Source organism: Ostrea edulis, chromosome 7 (assembly GCF_947568905.1).
Source record: "Ostrea edulis chromosome 7, xbOstEdul1.1, whole genome shotgun sequence".
In the NCBI taxonomy this organism is placed as follows: Eukaryota; Metazoa; Mollusca; class Bivalvia; order Ostreida; family Ostreidae; genus Ostrea; species Ostrea edulis.
The window spans coordinates 45,267,466-45,291,787 of NC_079170.1; the positions used below are offsets into that span (position 1 = coordinate 45,267,466).

General features: G+C 36.9%; 1 protein-coding gene across 2 annotated transcripts in view; it reads right to left on the minus strand.

Annotated features, from left to right (window-relative positions):
• Nucleotides 1-18,719, minus strand: part of LOC125655972 (uncharacterized) — a 43,829-nt gene extending 25,110 nt beyond the window's left edge. Inside the window, exons 1-3 of one of the 2 annotated variants that reach the window (XM_048886517.2) lie at nt 18,313-18,719; nt 2,955-3,242; nt 2,464-2,694 (exon numbers count right to left, since the gene is read on the minus strand). In XM_048886517.2, the coding sequence (XP_048742474.1) occupies nt 2,464-2,694; nt 2,955-3,242; nt 18,313-18,397 (604 nt within the window). In that variant the 5' untranslated portion in view covers nt 18,398-18,719. Of the gene's footprint in view, nt 1-699; nt 1,307-2,463; nt 2,695-2,954; nt 3,243-18,312 lie in introns of those variants that run through there. The other variant, XM_048886519.2, reaches the window with a different exon arrangement.
• Between the last annotated feature and the right edge of the window lie 5,603 nt (nt 18,720-24,322).

Here is a 24,322-nt window from a genome sequence, read left to right on the forward strand (position 1 = left end):
CATATGACAGGTGGTCTCTTAATACAGGTTACCTATTTTCCGCAGTTAATGGATAAGATATCGTAAATAATTTGTACAATGGAGAAAATGACTACATGTATTTGGAATTTATCATTAAGAATATCAAGTATGGTTTTAATAGTTGTAAAATAAAATTAATAATACACTGTAGTTAAAAATCTAGAATATGATGTGTTGTATCATAATTTTTTATTCATTAAAAATTACATTTAATCTATTTAAGAATGATAAACTTTGCATGTATTTCATATTACACATTTACATGAGATTTAAAAATTATTTATGAACTGCATGTAAATTTTCTAAAACTTATAAACACTTTGTTGTAAAGGGTATTTATGTATAGCCTACTTGTACAGTGTAACTAAAAATGCAATGCTTGTGGTAAGAAAGCAAATGGTGAAGTGTTGCGTCTCCTTTTGTACAATACATGCTGGAAAAATGTTATTCAATTTGAGAAACATTAAATAAATCACAATATCCATTGCACATGCACAGGAAATCTTTTAAGCTTAGAACTAATGCAGGTAATTTTCTTGAACTCGGACGTGTCAAATACTCGGGACATGTCGAAGTGAGCCGCTAGTTCCGGTCATTATTCTGGAAACCTCTAGTATCTCATGCAGGAAAAACTGCGAATACTCCGTTTAAAATTTCAGTCCTAAGCACACTATTTACCTTATTTATATCACAATGGGGCAAATGTTTACTCTGTTGAACATAATGGTATAACAAGTGGTAGATTTTCATTTCCGATCTAGCCTATCCGGCACTTCTTAAAGTTTGTCGAAATTCACACCTTCAAATACACCGGCCTTGATTCCATGATCCTTGATTTTGTTAAATAAACATCAACTCGGGTTTCATTAATTAACCACACACGACACTGCATGTTGACAGCTTAGGTATAATAATTTATTCAGAGGGCCGACTATACAAGATCATCGCCAAACTGTGCGTATGAAAACGAAAGTGTTAGGGGCGATAATTCCCAGAATAGTCGTGCGTTTGAAAACGAAAGTGTTAGGGGCGATAATTCCCAGAATAGTCGGCTCAACTGAAATCGAAAGTAGTAATCACGTTGTAATCGAAAAATTTACAGTCGTTAAATAGAGGTAATATTTCGTGAAAATACACGAAAAGGTTGTAAAAATCATGGTCGTTGGTCGCGTCAGACAGGTGGTCGTTTAATACAGGTACAATATATAGAGTAACGTCTTGGGGGAAACTTTTTATGGTCACATACGACAGTGAGTCGCTTAATACAGTGGGTCGCTATGGCAGTTTTGACTGTATATATATATCCAAATTGTGTTTTTTTAAAAAATCACAGTGTCCGGTATAAAATATTAAAAGAAATAGAATAAACAGTACACAAAGTTAAAAATTTAACGCAAGCGCTTTCATTTTATAATCCTCAGGCGTTACATTTTAAAATAGTTTTGAAATGGTTTGACGTCATAAAAGCGTCCTAACATTTCACGTACATAACGACGTCATAAACGAATGAAGGGAAATAGTATTTTCTGTATACAGTTTATAAAACGATTAATTTATAAAACGGAAATACACTGAATTGTCCGACGAGAAAAAGAAAGAAAGAAAGACACTTTATTAAGACTTTAAAACCGGCTCTCAATAGCTTACTGTAAAATATGTTTACTCTTATTATCTATGACGTCATAATATGCTTAACGTAAAATCCTTTTCCCTTCATTCGTTTATGACGTCGTTATGTACGTGAAATGTTAGGACGCCTTTATGACGTCAAACCATTTCAAAACTATTTTAAAATGTAACGCCTGAGGATTATAAAATGAAAGCGCTTGCGTTAAATTTTTAACTTTGTGTACTGTTTATTCTATTTCTTTTAATATATATATATATATATATATTTGGAAAGCACGACCAGGCGATTTTATTCTGGTTCGTTGAATGCTGGCAAATCAAACAACTCGGGATTATCCAATTAAACAATAAATTCTAACACCATATCTGCAACAACTTCTTCACTGGTGAATGCAAGGCAAATTGCAAATTCACCGATTCAACGAATCAAGTCTCATTAAAATCATATCTTTGTTGTGTAGCGACATGATATTACTGGAGCGGATCAAAGATCTGATTTTAATCAGATTGCAACAAATCAGAAAACGCAAAGTAAGTCGGTATAATCAGCTTCAATATTTGGGCACTAAAGTTTCAACTTGCATGCGTAGCTGTGTCCTGTAAATGTGTTTAATTCACGTTCGATGCCAAACATATACCTATATAGCATATCTTAGATTAAATCAACTAAACTCATACAAAATCATTTATTGTGAATTCTTCGGTTGGATATTTCATCAGTTGAAAACTACTTGCAATCCAGATATTACCTATGTACATATTACAAAAATAATAAATATGAAGTACAAAATGATTGTTACATGTAACACTTACCGAGGCAGGATTTTTCGTAGAAATAACCGTATAAATCTCCTGTGCATGCGCCGTATTGTACATCAGTCCAGTTATGAATTCGACACTCTGTTGTCATATCTATATACGTTACGCTGACGCAGGCGGAGTCGTTTTCACAACGCCTGATGCAGTCCAACTGTGTACTCACATTTACTGTTTTCATACCAAATGATGGACCGCTTGCTCTGCCATATCTTCGATGAGGGCATACTATTTAAATGAATGTCAACAATTGTAAGATATATATTTTAACTATCAATTTAGTTTACGTAACATCATTTTGAAAATTATCTAGAAATGTGTTTGTATACTGTTTTACGTCCCACTCATGCATGTAGAGACGGCACCAGCTGTAGGTGCATCGTCGCAAACCACGCCTATTCTCAGGTAGGTACTTCCGGACGGTAATTGAAATGTGAAGTTTGCGATGTAGATTATGTGTATAAATCTGTAAACATGAATTCACTTACAGCTTTGTACTTCCATATGAACAGGTATGTTTGTATCATTTATAAGGCAGGAATATTGTCCTTCGTCGTTGAAATCTACCCGCGGAATGTCTATTGTTGTAATACAGCTGTTAACAGTACACGGGGGTGTATCATTCCGGCTGTTGACGTGTGATAAAGTAGTTCCATTGGGTAGAAGCCAGTAAAGGGACACGTTCACTGGCGCGGAAGATGCTGTTTCACAGACAAACGTCGTCGAATCCCCGTATGTAACTAGATCTTCCCAGCTTACAGTGAGTGTGAGGTTATCTGTATTAATTAGCAAAATTACATGTTAAGATGATCGATTGATTGTTTGAGGTTTAACGCCATTTTACAGCGGCATGTTAAAGATGAAGTGTAAGAGTGCAAAGTAAACCAATTTGTACTGCCAGTTACATATGGCCGGATCCATGTGGTAGAATTCATTCAAGCTTGTATCGCACGCCGCTGTCTGATATCATTCAATGAACACGTTTGTGGGTTTAACTGCATATTTTCATTATCGGCCGCCAGGAGGCGTGCGTTTATATGTAATTGTTTTACTGATTTCCGTGATTTACTGTGGGCCTAAAATATAAACTTATCTATATATCTATATACGGACTGTATACCCAAAGCCCATACTGTTATCTGATTATTGTCTTAAATCAAATTACAGAAGCTACATATATCTCATCACAATTTCCTTCAATAACAATACTAATGTTCGGAATACGGAATCCGTTAACTCGTACTATGTATTTTCGTACTGCAAGAGTATGCAACGTTATGGTTTTTATATCAAATATTGGGAGTTTGTATTATTTAGTTTCGCGTTGTTGTGTGCTGTATTTTTTTTTTTTTCATTTTTTTTTTTTTATGTTTATAAGTTATTTAAAAACAAGAGTACCGCAAACAGTACAATATATGCCCGTCCGACAGTGATATTCAACCTGGAAACATAGTGTGCACTCTGAATTGATACAACATACATTCTGAATAGAAATGCCTTAAAGTGGGTCATGGTGCACCAATCCATCTGACATGTGAACTGATTATGTATTATATTTTCACCGAGATTGAGGTTGTGACAAAATGTTGGTGCAATTTATATTTATGATGATAAACAGTCCAGGAATCATTTGATCTACTTTTAGCCCCAAAGTCGGCCATGGTGCACAAATTAAGTTGAAATGTTTGAAATGTGAACTGATTATTTATTTCTGTGAAAGGGAGGTTGTGACTAAATTACAGAGCAATACCTGTGACCATACCAAAATAAATCTGGAAAACGGTTTGACCTACTTCTACCCCCTAAAGTACTGTAGGTCGTAGTGCGCCAATCCAGCTGAAATGTTAACTGCACTTGTCTTCCTCCGAGAGGACGTTTTTGGCTAAATATCAGGGCAATATCTGTATCCGTAATGAAAAAAAAAAACGGTCAGAAAACTGTCTGACATATTTTTAGTCCAAGAGCAGGTAAAGGATGGACCAATCCTGCTGAAATGCAAACTGAACTTGTGTTCCTCCGAGAGGAAGCCTTTGATTAAATATTAGGGCAATATCAGTATCCGTAATGAAAAAAGCCCGGAAAACCGTTTGACCTATTTTTTTTCAAAAAGTAGGTCAAGGATAGACCAATCCAGCTGAAATGCAAACTGAACTTGTCTTCATATGCGAGGAAGCTTTTGATTAAATATCAGGGCAATATTTGTATCTGTAATGGAAAAAAAGCCCGGAAAACTGTTTCACCTATTTTTTCCAAAAAGTACGGCAAGGATGGACCAATGCAGCTGAAATGCAAACTGAACTTGTATTCGTCTGCGAGGAAGCCTTTGACAAAATATAAGGGCAATATCTGTATCCGTAATGAAAAAAAGCCCGGAAAACTGTTTGACCTATTTTTTCTCCAAAAAGTAGGTCAAGGATGGACCAATCCAGCTGAAATGTAAACTGAACTTGTATTCCTCCAAGAGGACGCCTGTGACTAACTATCAGGACAATATCTGTATCCGTACTGAAAAAAAGCCCGGGAAACAGTTTGACCTATTTTTAGCTCAAAAGTAGGTCAAGGGTAGACCAATGCAACTGAAATGCAAACTGAACTTGTATTCCTTTGAGAGGAAGCTTGTGTGTAAATGTCAGGGCAAAATCTGTATCTGTAACGAAAAAAGTGCAGAAAACTGTTTGACCAACTTATAGCCCTAAAGTAAGTCAAGGATGTATCAATCCAGCTAAAATGCAAACTCACTCTTACAATTCTTGAGGGAAATATTGTGACCAAATTTCAAAGTTGTACATGCATCTGTTACGGAAAAAGTCCGGAAAACATGACTCGGGACGGACGACCAGCCAGCCGGACAGACACACGGACAGCGCCATAACATAGTACGTCCCGTCTAATGACGGACGAGTAAAAAATAATACTCATCAAAAATTGAAATTACTACTTTTATAGTTAAATGCATTCCATTATCACCAGCATGCTATTCAAATCTCGCAACTGCTTCGAAACGCAAGAGCTTGTTCTGTGTATGAGCAGTTTTTAAATCAAACAGGCTACGGACAAAAAGTTGAGATTACAGGGATCTCAAAAGTCTTGTTTTAAGTCAGATTTTCGAAAGTGTTAAGATCGTTATGATGATATAGATTGCCGATATAGTATATCATTGGGTTAAATACTGTGTGGCGTGTTTCAGATCGATTGTTAGGCTGTCCTTGGTACACTGATTTTGGCTACGGATAACTCTGTTCACCTGATCAAGACATTGGGATCACGGCGGGTGTGACCGGTCAACAGGGGAACTTTACTCCTCCTAGGCACCTGATCCCAACTCTGGTATGTCCAGAGGTCCGTATTTGTGCAACTGTATTTTGTATTGCTTACAGGAATTATGAGATTGATCATTGTTCGTTATCATCGCCTTTTACATACATGCATGACTATTTGTTTTCATTTCTTTACAGATGAAAATGAATTCAATGGGATTTTATCCAATGCAGTGGGATGTTATCTGAAATGTGAACAATACCCTTAGCCTGCCAGAATGAATTATATGAATATATTGTAGGACTAATGCATGGAAAATAAGCTTTGATATAAAAACATGAAGGTTTATAAATGGTTTGCTTCACATAGTTTTGATAATTAACAGGCCATGCTTACTCCCAAGCACCTGGTCCCACCTTTGATACTTCAAGTGGTCCGTCCCTTACTTTCCGTTTTCTATACCTCGTGGTATTTTTGAAATTAATCACTGTTCGTTATTTCAAGATTTTCACTTTACATAGTAATGATAGTTACCAAGTAGTTGCAACCGACTTTGAGGCTTGCGTCAGTACGTTTCCTTGATTCCAGTTGTTTTCTTTGTAATAATCGTTTGAAGCTCCAATGCATTGATTCCTCACATGTCATTTTTTTCATTTGCAACTTGTCATGACATCAGTGAGCGGAAATTAACGGCATAGAAATTAACATGCATTCAATTTGTAGAATGCCGTGTTGTGACATGTAGGTAATATTTTTTTATGTTGGTTCTATATCTTAATCTCAAACTCAAACATCCCATTAAGGATACAAAACTGAGAGTAGATCAAACGCGGACCCCTGGACACACCGAGTTGGGATCATGTTCCTACGAAGGGTAGGCATCCAATATTGGCTGGTCGCACCCGCCGTGGGCCTTCTATCTTCACCAGGTAAACGGAGTAATCCGTTGTCAAAATCAGTATGTAAACACCGGCCTAATCACGATCTATCTTGTTGCGTTTGTGGGGTGATTAACTAAAATAGAAAACGTTATAATCTATGTATAACATGTGTCCATAAAAGTGCAGTTCGATTCTCAGTGTTACATAATAACATGTCTTACTGCAGAGAAAAAAACTAGGCATTTGATTGGACGAGAAGCCGGGAATATGAGTTAACGTACCCTGCCAAATATAGATGGGAAATGGCACCGGTAGATCTTCATATTTAACCGTTTTGTAAAATAAACATTATTTGATCGCTCTGAAGTAGGATATATTTGTTATATGGATTCTTGGCAGGGTATATGGTCTCAAATTCCGTTAAAGTTTATATTCTCCTGAACCGTTAGGACAGAGAATGTGAGTCCATATACCCTGCCAGAAAATCCATAAAACGAATAATGAACCTATAGCATCAAAGACGACAGATGAAAAGTCTGAGATAACACACGGTGATCAATTTCATAACTCCTATAAGGAATACAAAATTGAGAGTTGGGCAAACAAGGAACTCTGGATATACCAGAGGTGGGATCAGGTACTTAAGATAATAAGCATCTCCTGTCGACCAGCCCCACCCGCCGTAATTCCTATATCTTGATTAGGCAAATGGAGTAACCCATAGTCAAAATCAGATTGTGAAGAACAGCCTAACAATTGACACTGCATGAAAGTAAGTACATTAAGCAGTTTTCTGACGCGTCGTAAGTGGAGGTATGACGTGGACTACTTCCATGTCATATTTACCCCAATAATCAACTGCTCCAAATTATACAGAGTTTATAGAATTCACACCTCAGATTTGTACTTTTAGAAAAGTGCATTGCAGGAAACCCATTATCAATATTGAAAGCTTAAACAAACGATAAACACGGTTTAATGATTAAATGATAGCTAAAGTGTAAGACTTCACGGTATTAGTCAATCTAATTGTAAAGGTGATCAACAAAAGAGAATGTTGAAACTCGATTTTCCCTAAGTATCACTCAATTAGATATCATAATGTTAAAGTCCTGCTTGCCGATATTCCTTGATGTTGATGTAAATTTGGAGAAATAATGACTGGTTATGGAAGTACTAGAAAACGAACACGGCACATAATGGAATGTGGAATAACGTAATGCATGTTTTAATCCACTTGTGCTGTGCTTCTTGCAGCAAGCCTTGGTGCACCACTGCTTCCACTGCACACAAAGACCGAGTGTTTTTTAGATGACACTTTGGCTACGATTTTCAATCCGATGATGTCAGTGTGATAGATATCAAGACGTGTGACATTGAAATTTTATTTCCCATGTTCAGTATAATGCACATGAAAAGATCAACTACACAGTTCCAATACAGCTGTATTGTGATCTGATTGGCTAATATACTTCATGCAATTAACGAGACGTCATACTAGAACATCAACGTCAAATGTAATCATTTAAGAAAAAACCAAGCAACATGCGAAACAAGACGAGAATGGGAATTTGTTATTTGCGGTCAATAATCATTGAACAGTTTCAAGCATTCGTTTTCCTGGCTTCGATAGTGCCTTGGTAATTGTGAGTTAAATCAACATTAAAGCTGACATGAATACATAAGTATACTAGAATTCTTCATGTTCGCTATATTCATTTTTTTTTCTGTCACATCTTATATAAATAAATAAAATATTCCATTGTTATGTGGATCGGAGTTTGCTTGGTATATGTATATAGAGTGGTGAGGGCGGTTTGCTTCACTTAATTTAGTGTTCCCGATTTACCTGTAGAGACAGACTCAACAGGTACTTGTAGACCTTTTATAGTAAGTTATAGGATAAACGAATTTAATGAAATCACGTTTTAGATCACCATGCAGTGCTAACAATTTCAATGATAACATTGTAAATTAATAAATCATTTAAATTTTTGGGGGTAATTTAGAAGAAAAGTTATGCAAGAAATTACAGTACACTTGTCAGAATTATTTAAACAACGCAGAAAAATCGTTTACCAGTTATTTATAGAATGGAATAAGAATACCCGGTAGGGTATGGAATTTATATTACTATAATCCATGAAATAAACTGCAATTGTGTTCCTAAAGTAAATAATTTTACACTTCATTATACAAACTACGACACACTTAACCCTTGGTGATCAGGAGGAGTTAACTAGTAGAATATTTACCTTTCACCGTGTGTGAACACTGTAAAATTTATCGGTCTGAGGTTTTGATGGTTTTGAAGAAAAAAACATTAGGTACATGTATATATAATTTGCGAATAAGAGTACATTTGAAGTTTTCTTTTTTTCAAATTGCATGTACCAAACAATAATCAGGAGTAAAGTCTCCTCAGAGACCCCCTTTCATAGTCCTTTCCACGGGTACCAGGGGCATACCCGGTATGTATTATTCAACAAATATGTAAAACATTTTATAGTGTATGTAATGCTACATAAATTATTAAAGAACATTAGGCATACAAAACAGTCGAACACACATGTGTATCCAACTGGAAGAATATTCTGTTTGTATAGAGAGTAATATAATTTTTCATATTCGAAGGAGAGGAAAAAAAAGAAAGCATAAAAGAAACACAGATCTTTGATCTTGTTTTTGACATTTACAAATAAAGTACATACATATAGATTATAGAATACATTCTTTATCAATGTAAACACGATAATACAAAAGCCCTAGAAAAAGCTCCTTGTTCTACAACTGAGGGATTATCCCCATCAGAAGATTTCAATACAAACTTAGAGAGATTCGTAGTAGTATAATTAGAGCCTAGAGGCAAAATTTTGAAGTCATTTCTTTTCTTTGGTTTTTAGCTAACCTGAGCTGAAAGCTCAAGTGAGCTTTTCTGATCACCCGTTGTCCGTCTGTCTGTAAACGTTCACATTTTCGACTTCTCCAGAACCACTGGGACAATTTCAACCAAACATGCAACAAAGCATCCTTGGTGCAAGGGGTTTAAATTTTTGTTTCAAATGCAGGGTCACGCTCCTTTCCAGGGGGAGATAATAGAGAAATTGTGAAAATACATTGGCAAATTTTTAAAATCTTCTCCAGACCCACAGGACCAATTTCAACCAAACTTGGTACAAAGCATCCTTCAGTGAGGAAAATTCAAATTTGTTCAAATTAAGGACCGCGTCCTTTTCCAAGGGGAGATAATTGCCAAATAATAAAAATACATTATCAACTTTTAAAACTCTTCGCCAGAACCACTGGGCCAACTTTAACCAAACTTGGCACAAAGCATCCTTTGATGAAAGGGATTGAAGTTTGTTCAAATCAAGGGTCACGCCCCCTTCAAAGGGGACATGATTACAAAAATGCAACAATAGAGTGGGGTCATTCAAAAATCTGTTCAAGAATCACTGGGCCAGAAAAGCTGAAATTTAAATGCATAATGCAAATTCAAACCGATTGTTAGGCCGTTCCTGGCACAGTGGCTTTGACTACGGGTAACTCCGTTTACCTGGTTAGGATATAATGTTCACGAGGCGTGTGACCGGTCGACAGTCACGTAATCCCACTCCTAGTATGTGCAGGGGTCCATGTTTCCCAACACTCTATTTTGTATTGATTATAGGAGTTATGAGATTGATCACTGTTCTTTATCTTTGCCTTACATGTAAACAGGGCAAAGTCCAAAGTTGAATTAAAAACACTAATATTTTGCTTTGAACCCAAATTCGGGAAAACGTCAATTTGACCCATGTGAAGAATGTTAACGCTTGCGTTCATTTCATCAATTAGAATTTGGTATATGTATTACATTAGAAATTTTATAGTGAACAAAATATGAATTTTAGTTTCGATCAGACAAATTCATTTCTATGTATTTTTTTCTTTATTTATGTCTAGAATATAAACTGCATGAATCCTGACCAGTAAATCTTGCAGCATCAGCATTCAATAGTGAAAACATTCTAATCGGACATCTCCTTTGATTGAGGACAGTCTGACTGGCACGAGCAAAGCGCATTGTATATCTAAGGAATAAATTTCATTTTTTTGAAAATACACGAGGGCATGAACTGCGATACTTCACACCTGCACGCTCCACACCTACACGCTCCACACCTGCACGCTTCACACCTGTACGCTCCACACCTGCACGCTCCACACCTGCACGCTCCACACCTGTACGCTCCACACCTGCACGTCCCACACCTGCACGCTCCACACCTGCACGCTTCACAAAGCGAGTATTTACACTATGTTTTCGTTATTGTTTGAATTATCAGTCGTTAAAATACGGTATAACTGGTAAAATATACCCCGGTATTTTTGCGAGACACAAATTTTGTTCTTTGTCCATAAAAATCGGTATATATATTTAGCGAGAGCTCATTTTAGCGACTTGATAATTCCAAGAAAGATTACTATTAGATAATTACCTCCGCTATAGAATATATTGTTGGCGATATTCAATTTATGCAACCTCGTCTTTCTCGCTAAGAATTCTGCTTGTTCGGTAGACGTACTACATGTATACATGCATTTATCCCGCAGTTCTGTATTCGTACGTTCGTTGTTTAGAAAGACCGCGCGTTCATGATGATATGGCTATAACTATAATTTGTACGAAATCAAAGAAGGAAAAAAAAACAATATTGGAAATATGAGCATAATGGAACTACGACATATTCATTGTAGAAATGCAAATGAAGTTTCTTAGTTTCTTTGTAGATTTATCGGAAATAAGAGAATAAGATATTTAGTAAGAGCGCATTTTCGATCTAATACAGAAACCCCAGGTAAATAACTACAATCTTTTCTTGGCGAGCATGCCTACATGAATACATCTACATATTTTTAAAGAAGACAATAATATAGATTGTATGCTCTTTATTTTTTCTATTTTTTTACTACAAATTACCCCGCTTACCCGATCAAGATATAGGGCACACGGCGGGTGTGGATGGTTATTCCCGTTAAGTACCTGGTCCCATCTCTGGTGTGCCCAGGGGTACGTGTTTGCCCAACTCTTCATTTGAATTTTTTTTTTGGGAGGGGGGGAGGGGGCTTTATGACATTGATCACTGTTTGTTATCTACACTTGTTCGTCATTAGATAAATAATAAATGATTTCTCCGTGTTAAGTGCATGTTATTAACATGATTACTTCAAATACTTAAAGGCACATGCAAGTATGCAAGGAAAGCTTTTCGCCGCATTTTCGTCTAAATTATCTCAAACTTTCAGAACGGTAGTGGTGTCAGAAACGGTTTTTTTTTGGGGGGTGGTGTAATTATTATCAATATTTTGAAACGTGATTTAATCTTCTTTCCCTATAGTTAATACTATCGAGAATTTGCAGCGGTTGAGTCTAGCTAGAAAATAGTTCACGTACAGCAATCACAGTTGGGGTACATGTATATACCATTTAAAATAGAAATATGGTGGAAAAACTGAGAAATGTGTGCGTATTTAAAAATCATGTCAGTTCTAAAAGCCACCAATAACAAATGATCGTTATACCCCAAAGGCAATTAATTATTTTAATGGTAATATATATCCGACTGAAAACGTGCTAGAGACAAAGACAGTGGTCACTGATTCATTAATACTCTATTAATTAGATGGTCTTACTTATTGTTCTGAAAGTATTTCGAATGGCAACCACTATTCAATGAATGAATGGCTTAATTCAAACTGAATTATTGATATCTTTCCAATTGTCAGCCGAATTTTGCTACAAAGGTACATCATTGTCTAGATTCATGTACGCAATATTTGAATACTTCTTCACTGTTATGCTTCCACGTGCAACACTTCCTCCTTATTTCAATATAATGTGTCTCTTCGTTTGCAAAATCAAATATAAAAATTTAATGTTTTCCTTTCAACTACATTTATTTGCAATGACTGGAACATTTCCTTCTTTTTCAATTGAAAGTGCCTCTTCTTTTGAAAATCAAATATAAAAATTTAATGTTATCTTTTCAACTATTTTCAATGGCTGGGTATGGTATTATATGTGCAAGTTTAAACAAATCGAATGTAAAATGAGTGGATTTCAATTAAATGTCAAGAACAAAACTATACAATGCCACGAAAACAGCCATTAGTTTTAAACCTTTTTGTTGAAAATCAATTCCCTATTGTGCAATACTCCATTGCAGTGCACACTGTACCTGACTGTTAGAAATATTCTTCTGTAGTGAAACTTTTCCACACTCACGTGTTTCATTGCTGAAAATTACAGTCAGTGTGTACAGAGTGCAGATAGTGTAAATGAGCGACCTGCGTGAAATCAGGAAATGTCATAAAATCATCACACGATACCTCCTTGTAAGAAATTTTACGAAGATTGTTTTCCACATCTTTATTCAATTTAATTACAAGACCACGTTCCCTGGGGATCTGTTATAAAAGAGGTCCTCACTACCCCTTGCTTGTCGTAAGAGGCGACTTAATGGGACTGTCCTTCGGATGAGACCGCAAAAACATAGGCCCCGTGTCACAGCAAGTGTAGAACGATAAAGATCCCTCCCTGCTCAAAGGCCATAAGCGCAAGGCATAGGCCTAAATTTTGCAGCCCTTCACCTGCAATAGTGTCATCTGCACATGAATGAAAACTTCACGAGTGGGACGTTAAGCAATAGACAACCAACCAATCACGTGTCCTGAAGGATGTAAACTTAATCTGACGAGAAGTTTTATTCAAATTATCAACATGATTTAGTAACCAGACTCAAATACTCTAGTAACATGTGGCTGGGGATGCACGGCTCACAGCCCCAATACCGTCAGCGAAACCAAACCTCAGCACCACAAACACATCCAAGAAATCAGAGGGACGCAAGCGACAAATTGAATGATTGTATCTTGTTTAATGTCCCTCTCGAGAATGTTTCATTCATATGAAGACATTACCAAGACCGGTGAAGGGTTTTAAATTCATATCTATGCTCGGCGCTTACGGCCATTGAGCAACGAGGGTTCTTTACCGTGTCACACCTGCTGTGACACAGGACATGTTTTTAAGGTCATCTCCGAGGACCCGTGACCCGTGACATTCACACCTGATGCCTAGTGTTTGGCGATGAAACTGCCAGTACCTGTTTTAACGACTTAGGTCAGTAGCGGTTGGAATTCGAACCCCGACATTCCGTTTGCGGGGCAAACGCTCTACCTCCAGACCACCGCGGCGGTTAGCGCAAACTTCGTCCGCAACTACATAGTAACGATCAAAACTATGTAAAGTGAAAAATTGAAGATAACGAATAGTAATCAAAAAGAATATGAAATCAAAAGTAGAAAAAACATGGACCCCTGGAAATATCAGATGTGGATTTCGGTGCCTAGGAGGAGTAAGCATCCCTTGTTAACTATCAAAACTATGTAAAACAAACCTTTATGTTTCTATACCGCGGGGATCCGGGTTAGCATAGGTCATCAGTACCCCCTTGCTTGTCATGAGAGGCGACTAAATGGGGCAGTCTTTCGGAAGAGACAGTAAAACCCGAGGCTTCGTGTGGCACGATAAAGATATATCCCTGCTCCATAAGCGCCGAACATAGACCTAAATTTGCAGCGGTGACGTTTCCAGATGGGTGAAATATTCTCGAGCGGGTCGTTAAACAATATTCAATCAATCAAGGATAATGTTCGGAATTTAGATAATTACATTAGATAAAAAGATACTCATAATATTATGTGGAATAGTAATTCAAAAGAAGATTATTTCAGTTTTTTAATGAATATTTTTTTAATAAAAAGGTAACGAATGAAAATAGAAAAAAAATGAATAAAGCGCACAACAAAGAAAGAAGAGCCTCACAGGCCGGCATAATCATGTTATTCGATCCGCGTACTTAACAATATCGTTATCATGGTTATATGTATAAAGATATATAATTATAGATAGTCGGCACACGGACTAACTAGTTGCTAATACTTTTATATTTTTACATATGTTAACTAATCATGTTATTTATTCCGTTTTTTAAAGTAACATAATTTACGGAATAAATGCTATCGTAAAGTCCGCGAATCAAATAACATGATTATGCCCACAGGCCTTACCGTTCACCTGAGTACTAGTGAAAAAATATCACTACTCCCACAGGCCTTATCGTTCACCTGAGTACTAGTGAAAAAATAGCACTACTCCCACAGGCCTTTTCGTTCACCTGAGTACTAGTGAAAAAATATCACTAAGTACTGCCACAGGCCTTATCGTTTACCTGAGTTCTAGTGAAAAAGTATCACTACTCCCACAGACCTTATCGTTCACCTGAATACTAGTGAAAAAAATATCACTACTCCCAAGGGCTATGAAATCTAGGGAAAAAATTCCCTGTCCTGAATATCTAAGCTAAATTATAATGTTCAGCAACAGTGTGAATCAAGATGTGTTCTTAAAACTTCACTGTCCTCAAACGTGACTGAGTGGTTAGAGCATTGCGCTCAAAATCACACAGCCTCTCACCTCTGGTCGGCGCGGGTTCGAATCCCGCTCGCTCCGGTAAGTGAGAAAGTTCTCCAGTTTACTTTCGGAAGGTCGGTGGTCTCTTCCCAGGTACATTGTATCTGGGTTCTCTCTTCCACCAATTAAAAAAACTGGGCGCCACCAGATAACACTGAGCCACCAGATAACTGAAAAATTGTTGAGTGTGGCGGAAAACAGCAAATCAATCAATCAAACGTCCAGACACTGATGAAAGGCTTTACATAATATAATAGGTGTATTAAAGTTAAAACATTAAAAGATATGATTAATTTGGACCCATCCTAGAGTCGAAACCCTGGGTTGTGAAAATCACCATCTTTATACGCCCGTTTATGCTATTCCTAAGTATGCATTTAGAGTTTATACAGTATCAGCAAACTTATACATAAATACTATGTACTACGTTTTGCCCCAATCTAGGGTCAGAACCCCTATTCCAGGGATCATTAAATTTACATTATTTTGTAAAAGACTACCTGCTCTTTCTAAATATCCATTTAGTTACAATTTAGTATTAATAGCACTAAAGAAGATGTAATTTAAGTGTTTTACACATAAACACTATTTGATAAGTTTAGCCTAACCCTTGGGTCAGAACTCCTACCCCGGGGATCATAAAATTTACAATTTTGGTAGAGGCCCTCCTACTCTACATCACTATGCATTTAGTTCTTTTTACACATCTGTTGGTGTAGAGTAGAAGATTTTTTTAAATTGTTCTATTTTGGACAGTTTTGCCCCGCCCCTAAGGCCCCAGGGGTGTAGGAATCCAGAAATTGACAGTTTATGTTCCCCTTGTTCCAAAGATGCTTTATACCATTTGAAATTAATTGGAATAGTAGTTATCGAGAAGTTCAAAATTTCTATTGTTCACACATTTAATAACTGATCATTTTAGCCCCACCCTTATACCAAAACCTCTACCCATGGGATCATCAAATTTACAATTTTGGTAAAGTACTACCCGCTCTTTCTAAATATCAATTTAGTATCAATAGCACTAAAGAAGATATTATTCATTAAGTGTTTTACACATAAACACTATACAACAGGTTTGGCCCTGCCCTGGGGTCAAAACCCCCTACCATGGGGATCATGAAATTTACTATTTTCGTAGAGGCCTTCATGCTCTATATCATGATACATTTGGTTCTTCTTACACATCTGCGGTTCTAGAGAAGATTTTTGAAAATTGGTCAATTTTGGACAGTTTTTGCCCCGCCCCTAAGAGAGGACAAAATTATTTGTAACGTCATGTTTACGTTTAGGCGTTAGTCATAATAAGATTGGCAGTGACGGATCTAAATACTTGTTATATTTGTTTGTAAAAGTCATGTCATGCTACCGGGATAATATACGTAAAAATTAGGCTTACGTAATATAGCATCGAATACAAATTGTGTTTGATCGATTTCAAACCATAAATCTGATTAAAATACTGAACTCTCAAAAGACATTGGTTATTATATCAAGAAGAGAGAGAGAGAGAGAGGGGGGGGGGGGGGGGCTTTAAACTATGTCAGGGAGCGCAGGTACTGAACTTATGTTATTCAAATAAGAAATTCAAAATATCGATGGAATTCGGCCGGATCGAAAACATTCTTTTTTTTAAATCCTTGTTTCTTCCTCGTCTAAAAATAAAAACTGCTTAAATCTTATTTCCTTGGCACGTCCGGTAATGCAAACCACGATGACACCCCCACCCCATGATAACCAACCATGCCACTTGCTATTAACGACTGAAAAATCATTATCTAATTTTATTTTTCTTGATAAATCTTAATTTATCCGTACAACAACAGTGGAGAGGGACTCAAATATGTTGTACATGTATATGCGAATGCTGAAATATTTCATCATTGTGGTACAACTAGGATTATGTACAATAATATAAATATCGTTCTAATTTTCTCCTCTGAAGCATGCCATTGCTAAAAAAGTTAATTGTTATATGAATTTCATCTTTAAGAATTAATTAGATAGGTGCGCATGGGGGGTGGGGTCCGGTCCTGTATGTGCAGGAGTACTGTTTTGAATTTATCGATTTATTTAAAATCATCTGTATATTGAAATGCATTTGAAATCTTCAAAGGCAGTGCTGTTCACACATTTTTACAAACTTAAAAGGTTTACAACAAGACTTAGGCATTTTTATCACACAATTAGTGACTTGGAAAGATTGAGAGTAGAAGCAAGGATAGTAGAGGCAGTTGAGAACATTTCGCGCGTCAAAGATTAAGCAAGTCACAGTGAAGGCAACAGAAATGAAATATATATAGTATAAAAATATTTCAATCACATTCATGTATAATATGTTTTATTTCTTAATGATTTGATATAAAAGCCTGGGAGAAAACTAAAATGGGTTGTTTCTGCTGCCTAATTTCCATTCATGTACTGAGTATTTGGCAAATAGATATTGTTTATACCTGATCAAAACATGAACGTTACAAAATATGTACATACATGTACATGTAGCTGCGATCGCTGAAACGGTAGTACCGTAAACATATTAGGGATTTTGTGAGGGGAAATAGGTGCATCTTAATTGAATAGTTATGGGTGTAATCACAGCGATACAGTAGAAAGTTTGGTGGCGACTTATCTCAAAACTATTCCACCAAACCGAGTCGGGCAGGAATAGAAAACACGGAATAATTTCCTTGACTACAATCAACAAATCAATATTTCCTTTTCTGTATTTCCTTATCATATAAATTTTGATTTAGTTAAGATAATGGGAAAACAATGGGTAGTTGTATTGCAAATTTAGAATCAACAATATCCATAAACTTTTACATAAATCTGCAAAGGAAATAACACAATAAAAATCTTATCATGTCATGTGATTAGTCATATTTGTGTCATGTGACTAGTCAGCATGTTTTTGGTTGTATGTTTTACACTTTAACTAGTCAATTTGTAGTATTGCTATATTTTGTTTTTTAAGCCCAGCCAATTAATTGTCATGTAATTGTAGTTACTTTTTTGTCATTTGTTAGATTTAATAAATGAAATTATCACATGATTTGAGTCCTTTTCTTCATTTATATGAAATATGCAGTATATAAAAATTTGAGCAAAAACAAAGCTGCTAATAGCCAAAATTATTTTCCTGTTATTGCAGAAAATTTGTGGATATAAAAAAAATCTTAATATACTCACCGAGTTGAAAAATTTCCACGAGGCCGACAACTGATCTAACCATGGAAATCGTGAAGACAATCCAGAACCTATAACGACTCCCCATTATGTAAACGCTAAAGTTCTCTCGTAATACTGCTTTCTCTCATTATCGTCTACATTATTCTCTATGTACATGTAAAAACGGTGGTAAAAAAAGGATAAAATTCTTTTAAATACGATTAAGTTGCCCCATTAACTATTTCCGTTTGCATACATTGTCTTTTTTTTCAAAATTGAACGGCAGGATTGTTGGGACAGCTCAATGCATCTATTTCAGAGCTTATCCAAAGACAATGGACGCAGAATTAATCCACGAAACAAAATTACTGGATCCATTTCGTCGATTCATTTTAAACCTGTCTACATTATATGATAAAACCCCTGCTAATACACCAGGCTTTAAAGATGTAATGAAATCGATAAATGGCACATCAATTACCTCAACGCGAGGTAGAATACAGCAGAATAGTACATTATCGAAATATTGACTTTAGAAATTTTAAAATCTACCCTGGTCTCTAGACATGTTTGCCTAGAACACTAGTACTCAATCGTTGTCCTTGATTTAAAAACAAATAAAGTAATCTGTGCTACAGAATTAAAGGTCATATGAAACGATTTCGAACAGTGGTAATTTACTCTTTAAACTTAAAGATTGGTATGAGCGACAGTTAAAATACATATGATAAAAATATGGCCTTTGCATTGGGAAGAAATAAAGCTGTAAACTTGTATATGGAATGAATTTGTTACTCGCTTAACGTTCTTGAGTGTATGTGTGTGTGTTGGTGACGTCTAAAAGACCCATCGATATAAATTACGCAATGAAAATAGTGCAACTGTACACCTTTCCGTTTAACAAAATCTCTTATTAATTTAATGTGGACGAATCTCTGCTTTCTGACGAAATGCCTGATTTCGTGGTACAGCCATATCGAACCAGTCAGGAATGTACGACAAGCGAGTAACAATTCTTCAACGGAGGATGATCTTCAAGAGGACCTTACGGCCAAGACACCGTGCCATCAGATACTGAAATTTAACGATTACTTTATATATATATCAAAAGCCGTATGAAGTCTACATGTCACTTTATCAATGATTAATCGTAATAAAATACTCTAAAAACTGTAATGATAATCCCATTTCCCTTTGGATACGAATAATCACAAATGAAGGTGCGTTAAAATATTCATATATGTGTATGGTACCTTTTAAAAATTGGCAACCGTATCATCATGGATGCCGTCTGTTGTACTGACGCACGGTAGCTCTCTGAGAAAATATTGGGACAAATCAGAGAGCTACAGATCCACCCCTTATAAAAACATTCGATTTACGGCGCACAAAAAAATGCGGATCCCTACAGGACATCTATGTACCACAGTTAATTGCATCGCCTGAGGTCGAATTTACTATTAAAGAGTAAACTCTTTAATAGTGAATTCGATCCCAAGCGATGTAAATGCCTGTACTATGTACGTGATCCAATATTGAAAAATGCGGGTAAGACAAAATGTCGATGAAGTCAAGAAGCTTACTGATATACCAGTATCAAGACAAGACAGTGTATTCATAAAATAAAAACCACTCACTCACACAAAAAATACTTTTGATGAAATACTGCATGCGAGTAAGTCCTTCAACTATATTTAAGAAGATTATAATGTCAGCGCCAAAGACCCTAGACATGATCATCGCTCAATATTTAAAGTATGTTAAGAGTGAAAACCACTGAGGTGTTCCGATAAATAAGTCGGAAGGTTGTGGGAGGTTCAGGTTTATTCGCAGGCCGCAAGAAACCCGTGTAGTGGTAGTAGGTAATGCTCGTTTCTTCGTCAAACGTTCGATCCCGCGGGGATCCGGAGTAGAACAGGTCCTCAGTACCCCTTCCTTGTCGTGAGAGGCAACGAAATGGGGTGGTCCTTCGGATGAGACCGCAAATACCTAGGTCCCTTGCCACAGCAGGTATAGCTCGATAAAGATCCCTCCCTGCTCAAAGGCCTTAAGCGCCGAGCGTAGGCCTAAATTTTGCAGCCCTTCATCGGCAATGGTGACGGTTACAAATGAGTTAAAAATTCTCGAGAGGTACGTTAAACAATGTACGATCAATCGTTAGGCGTTCGGTTTTAAAACCGAAAGTCGGAGTTCTTTCGGATGCATTGGTCTTGTGGCACGCTTGGCATGACGAGGAACTGCTAACTGACTCTGAACGCTTTACTTAGGTCTTAATCTATGCCCCTTCACCCAAAGCTGATGTACATCTCTAACGAACAGATTGCTTTTACTGTAAAGAATTAACTTCGCTAATACGCGAATAATTGGAATTTATCCTTAACGTATCCATAGAAATATGCCGGTTGTTAAACACAAATTAGTCGAGATATCCTTACCAGTCCCTGTAATGTTCAAGACAAATCAATACGTTTGAATTTGCAATTTGCCGTTCGATTACAAAATTACTGCTTTTTTTTTTTTTGGTATGGTTTTTGTGTTGTTGTCTTTTCTTTCTTTTTTTTTTTTTATTATTATAATTTTTGTTGTTGTTTTCTTTTTCTTTTTTTGTTCAAGTCGACATCATCTTCATGTGGACATTCTGCTATATGTAGAGATCGTGAGTCCCACTTGTCATTTATTTGACTGTGCGGAGATACACCTGAGGAAAACAATCATCCTACAAAGTCCAGTGGGTGGCGGATACGTTCCGATGGCTACATAACCAACCTCCGACAAAAGTTATCTACCCCCTCCCCCAGCATAAACCATAATGTTTGTGGCTAAAATCCTATAGGACCGAGGACAGATAATTGAAACTATTTGTATATAATTACAGTTTAGTACCGGGACATTACTGATGTGCCGGATACTGAAGCAACCAGCCGCAAATAGCTTCAGTGGTACCGTGATGCTTATTTAGAATAATGGTTTGTTTTACGCCCCTTCGAGAATTTTTATTCATATTAAGACGTCACCAGCTGCTGGTGAAGTACCACAAATTTATACCTATGCTTAGCACTCAGGGCCATAGCAATGCGGGTTCTTTATCATGCCAACGCCTGCCGCGACACGGGACCTCCGTTTTAAGGACATATCCGAAAGATCCGTGATTCCATTGGATCCCCACATGTAAATGCCGGGCGTTTGACAGAGGAGCGATCACTACCTATTTAACGACTAAGGTTTGAAGCGACCATGGTACGATCGGGGCTCGAACACGCGACCTCCGGGTTACGAAACGAACATTCTACCACTGAAAAACCGTAGAATAAATAAAATATTCAACTTCAAAATGATGACTTTGTTTTCTTCACTTTCCCATTAGTACATAGATTGAGACCTCCTTCTCAATAACGCTCATGAATATTCTGCCGGTTACCAATGTGACTTTGAAATGTTCCGAATTTATTCATAATGGGTGCAGCAACAACTATCGCGTCAGTTTAAACTTGGATGTATCGCATGACCAAACAGTCACCCATATATCATGTGTATTTTCCTTTGGATATTATGTCTGCCAGGTAGTACATAACCTGTATGACGTCTCCAGATACCCTGGTACAGTCTCGTCCCAGGCACTAGTTATCAGCAGCATGGTTCGTTCAGCCATTCATGTGTCAATATTGTGAAGATAACGAAGATAGCTTTAAATATGTGCTTAATTACCCAGACGGGTATCTGAAATTTAATTGCTGCTGGTTTCACATTTAGTTTTAAGCTTTGTTACGATACACAAAGATTCGCTCCAGACTGCGAGAACTGTAGTCTTATTCAACCAGACGCTCGGCTGTCTCCGCAAATCTCCGACAAGCAGAGAGTCTGATACCGCTAGGGAGCGCTAATATAGTGTCGGTTTGAATCTCTCTGACATAAACAATCAATTCCGAGATTTGATGCTAATTAGTTGATCCTTCATTAGTGATGCTAATGGGAAAATCATTACTACATGTACAAGAAAAAAAAATCACGGTCTTTGTCAGCTGGAAATTGTACTTTATTTTTGCCCCCAAAGTAATTTTGATCTACGGTCTTACCATTTCCCGTGGGTAGAACAGCAAATGAATCATTTCCTTTTACAACAGTTTTTTTTATAAACACTTTAGTTTTAAATCCTTAGGCTTAAACGGCAAATTCAATCTACTACAAATTTCTTCGTTAGTCGTTATTTTGGAGATGTGTCGAATCAACTAATCAAATTAAATACCGATATTTTAGTAAGCCTCGTTCTGACGTTACAAACGTTAGCATGTGTCTTTACCAGACGTTCTGCTCATCGGAGATGTACGGAGAAAGCAGAGCGTCTGGTTGCACGAGACTACGAGAACTGATGTACATCGCCAAACCATCGACTCATTTAACAGGGTACTGTTGTACATCGCCAAACAATCAAGTCATTTAACAGGGAACTGTTGTACATCGCCAAACCATCAACGCGTTTAACAGGGAACTGTTGTACATCACCAAACCATCAACTCATTTAACAGGGAACTGTTGTACATCACCAAACCATCAACTCATTTAACAGGGAACTGTTGTACATCACCAAACCATCAACTCATTTAACAGGGAACTGTTGTACATCACCAAACCATCAACTCATTTCACAGGGAAGTGCGGTTGAATCGAGTTGCACTTTCTTTCCGTGACTCACCTGTATAAAATCGTAGGTTAGAGCCTTTTAATGTATGTCAAAAACATGACTGTATGTTTAGCTTCAATTATTCATTCATTACTCTCTGAACAACTTCAATCGCAAACAATTTTGTTCTACCTAGAACAATCCTTGCATTCGATTGATAGCCATTGACCAGATGTATCGGATTATCTAAGCTTTTAGGCTTAAGTCTACGGAAACTGGATTGAGAAGCATCCATTCAAGTATTATATTGGAGCTGTTGCCACTGAGAGAGTCCTGATGCTATTGAGTTTGCCATTGCCCATCCTGATCATTGTAGATCAAGCTCGATACATAAATACACAAGGAAATGACCATCTTCCTGGTGTCTAAGCTATTTAGTTTACCTAGTACATTTACATAATGTTTTACTTAGTTTACTCGGTTGTACAGGCATAAGTTCTGGGTTAGTATAAGCAGTCGTTCTGGGTAGTATAAGCAGATGTTCTGGGTAGTGTAAGCAGACGTTCAAGCAGACGTTCTGGGTAGTATAAGCAGACGTTCTGGGTAGTATGACTGTCCATTACCACGTGACCTACTCACTGGTTGTTATTAAGCTTAATGTAAACGACTTCCACATATGGACGAGTGATGACGTGGGAACATTGGAACAAACCCAACCCGAAGTATGAGGGCAGAAGAAACACACAGAGTTCTTTACACAAAATAAAGGCAAGATAACATTGCAAATCCATATTAGAGGCATAGTAAGCATATCTATATGCTGTGATGTGTTTTTATTAACATGGCTGGTTGCAGACGGTGGAGCTGACTACCAGATCGAATGTAAACAAACTACATCCAGTGCTTGCATCTTTAACACGTGGTAAAGTTGCTTATATTGCAACTTTCTGTAAATAATATGCTAAATGGAATAACAAATGATTAAATATCATGACAGTTGTACGTGTCGTGACGATCATTCAATGGTAACATGGTAGAATGGAAATAGGTTAAGTTTAATCTGAATTTCCTCTGATATAAGATACAGCCCAACACATGTTTCATAACAATATTACATACCGAAAATTAAGATAGAGAGGAACTACATCACATTCTAGTCGTACACGGGTGGGAAGATACTAAGATATTGGTAGTCGATGACAAATCACCTTATTTACATGTACGCTTCAGCATTCACCATACATTCAAGAGACCAACTTTGTTCTTTCAGGGGGAGTAAACATCTCCTGTAGACTGGCCACACCCACCGTTATCCCTATATATTGATCATGTAAACGGAAGATTCCGTAGTCAAAATCAGTGTGCCAAAAACGGCTTAACAATCTGTATGAAACACGTTCGACATCATTTGAT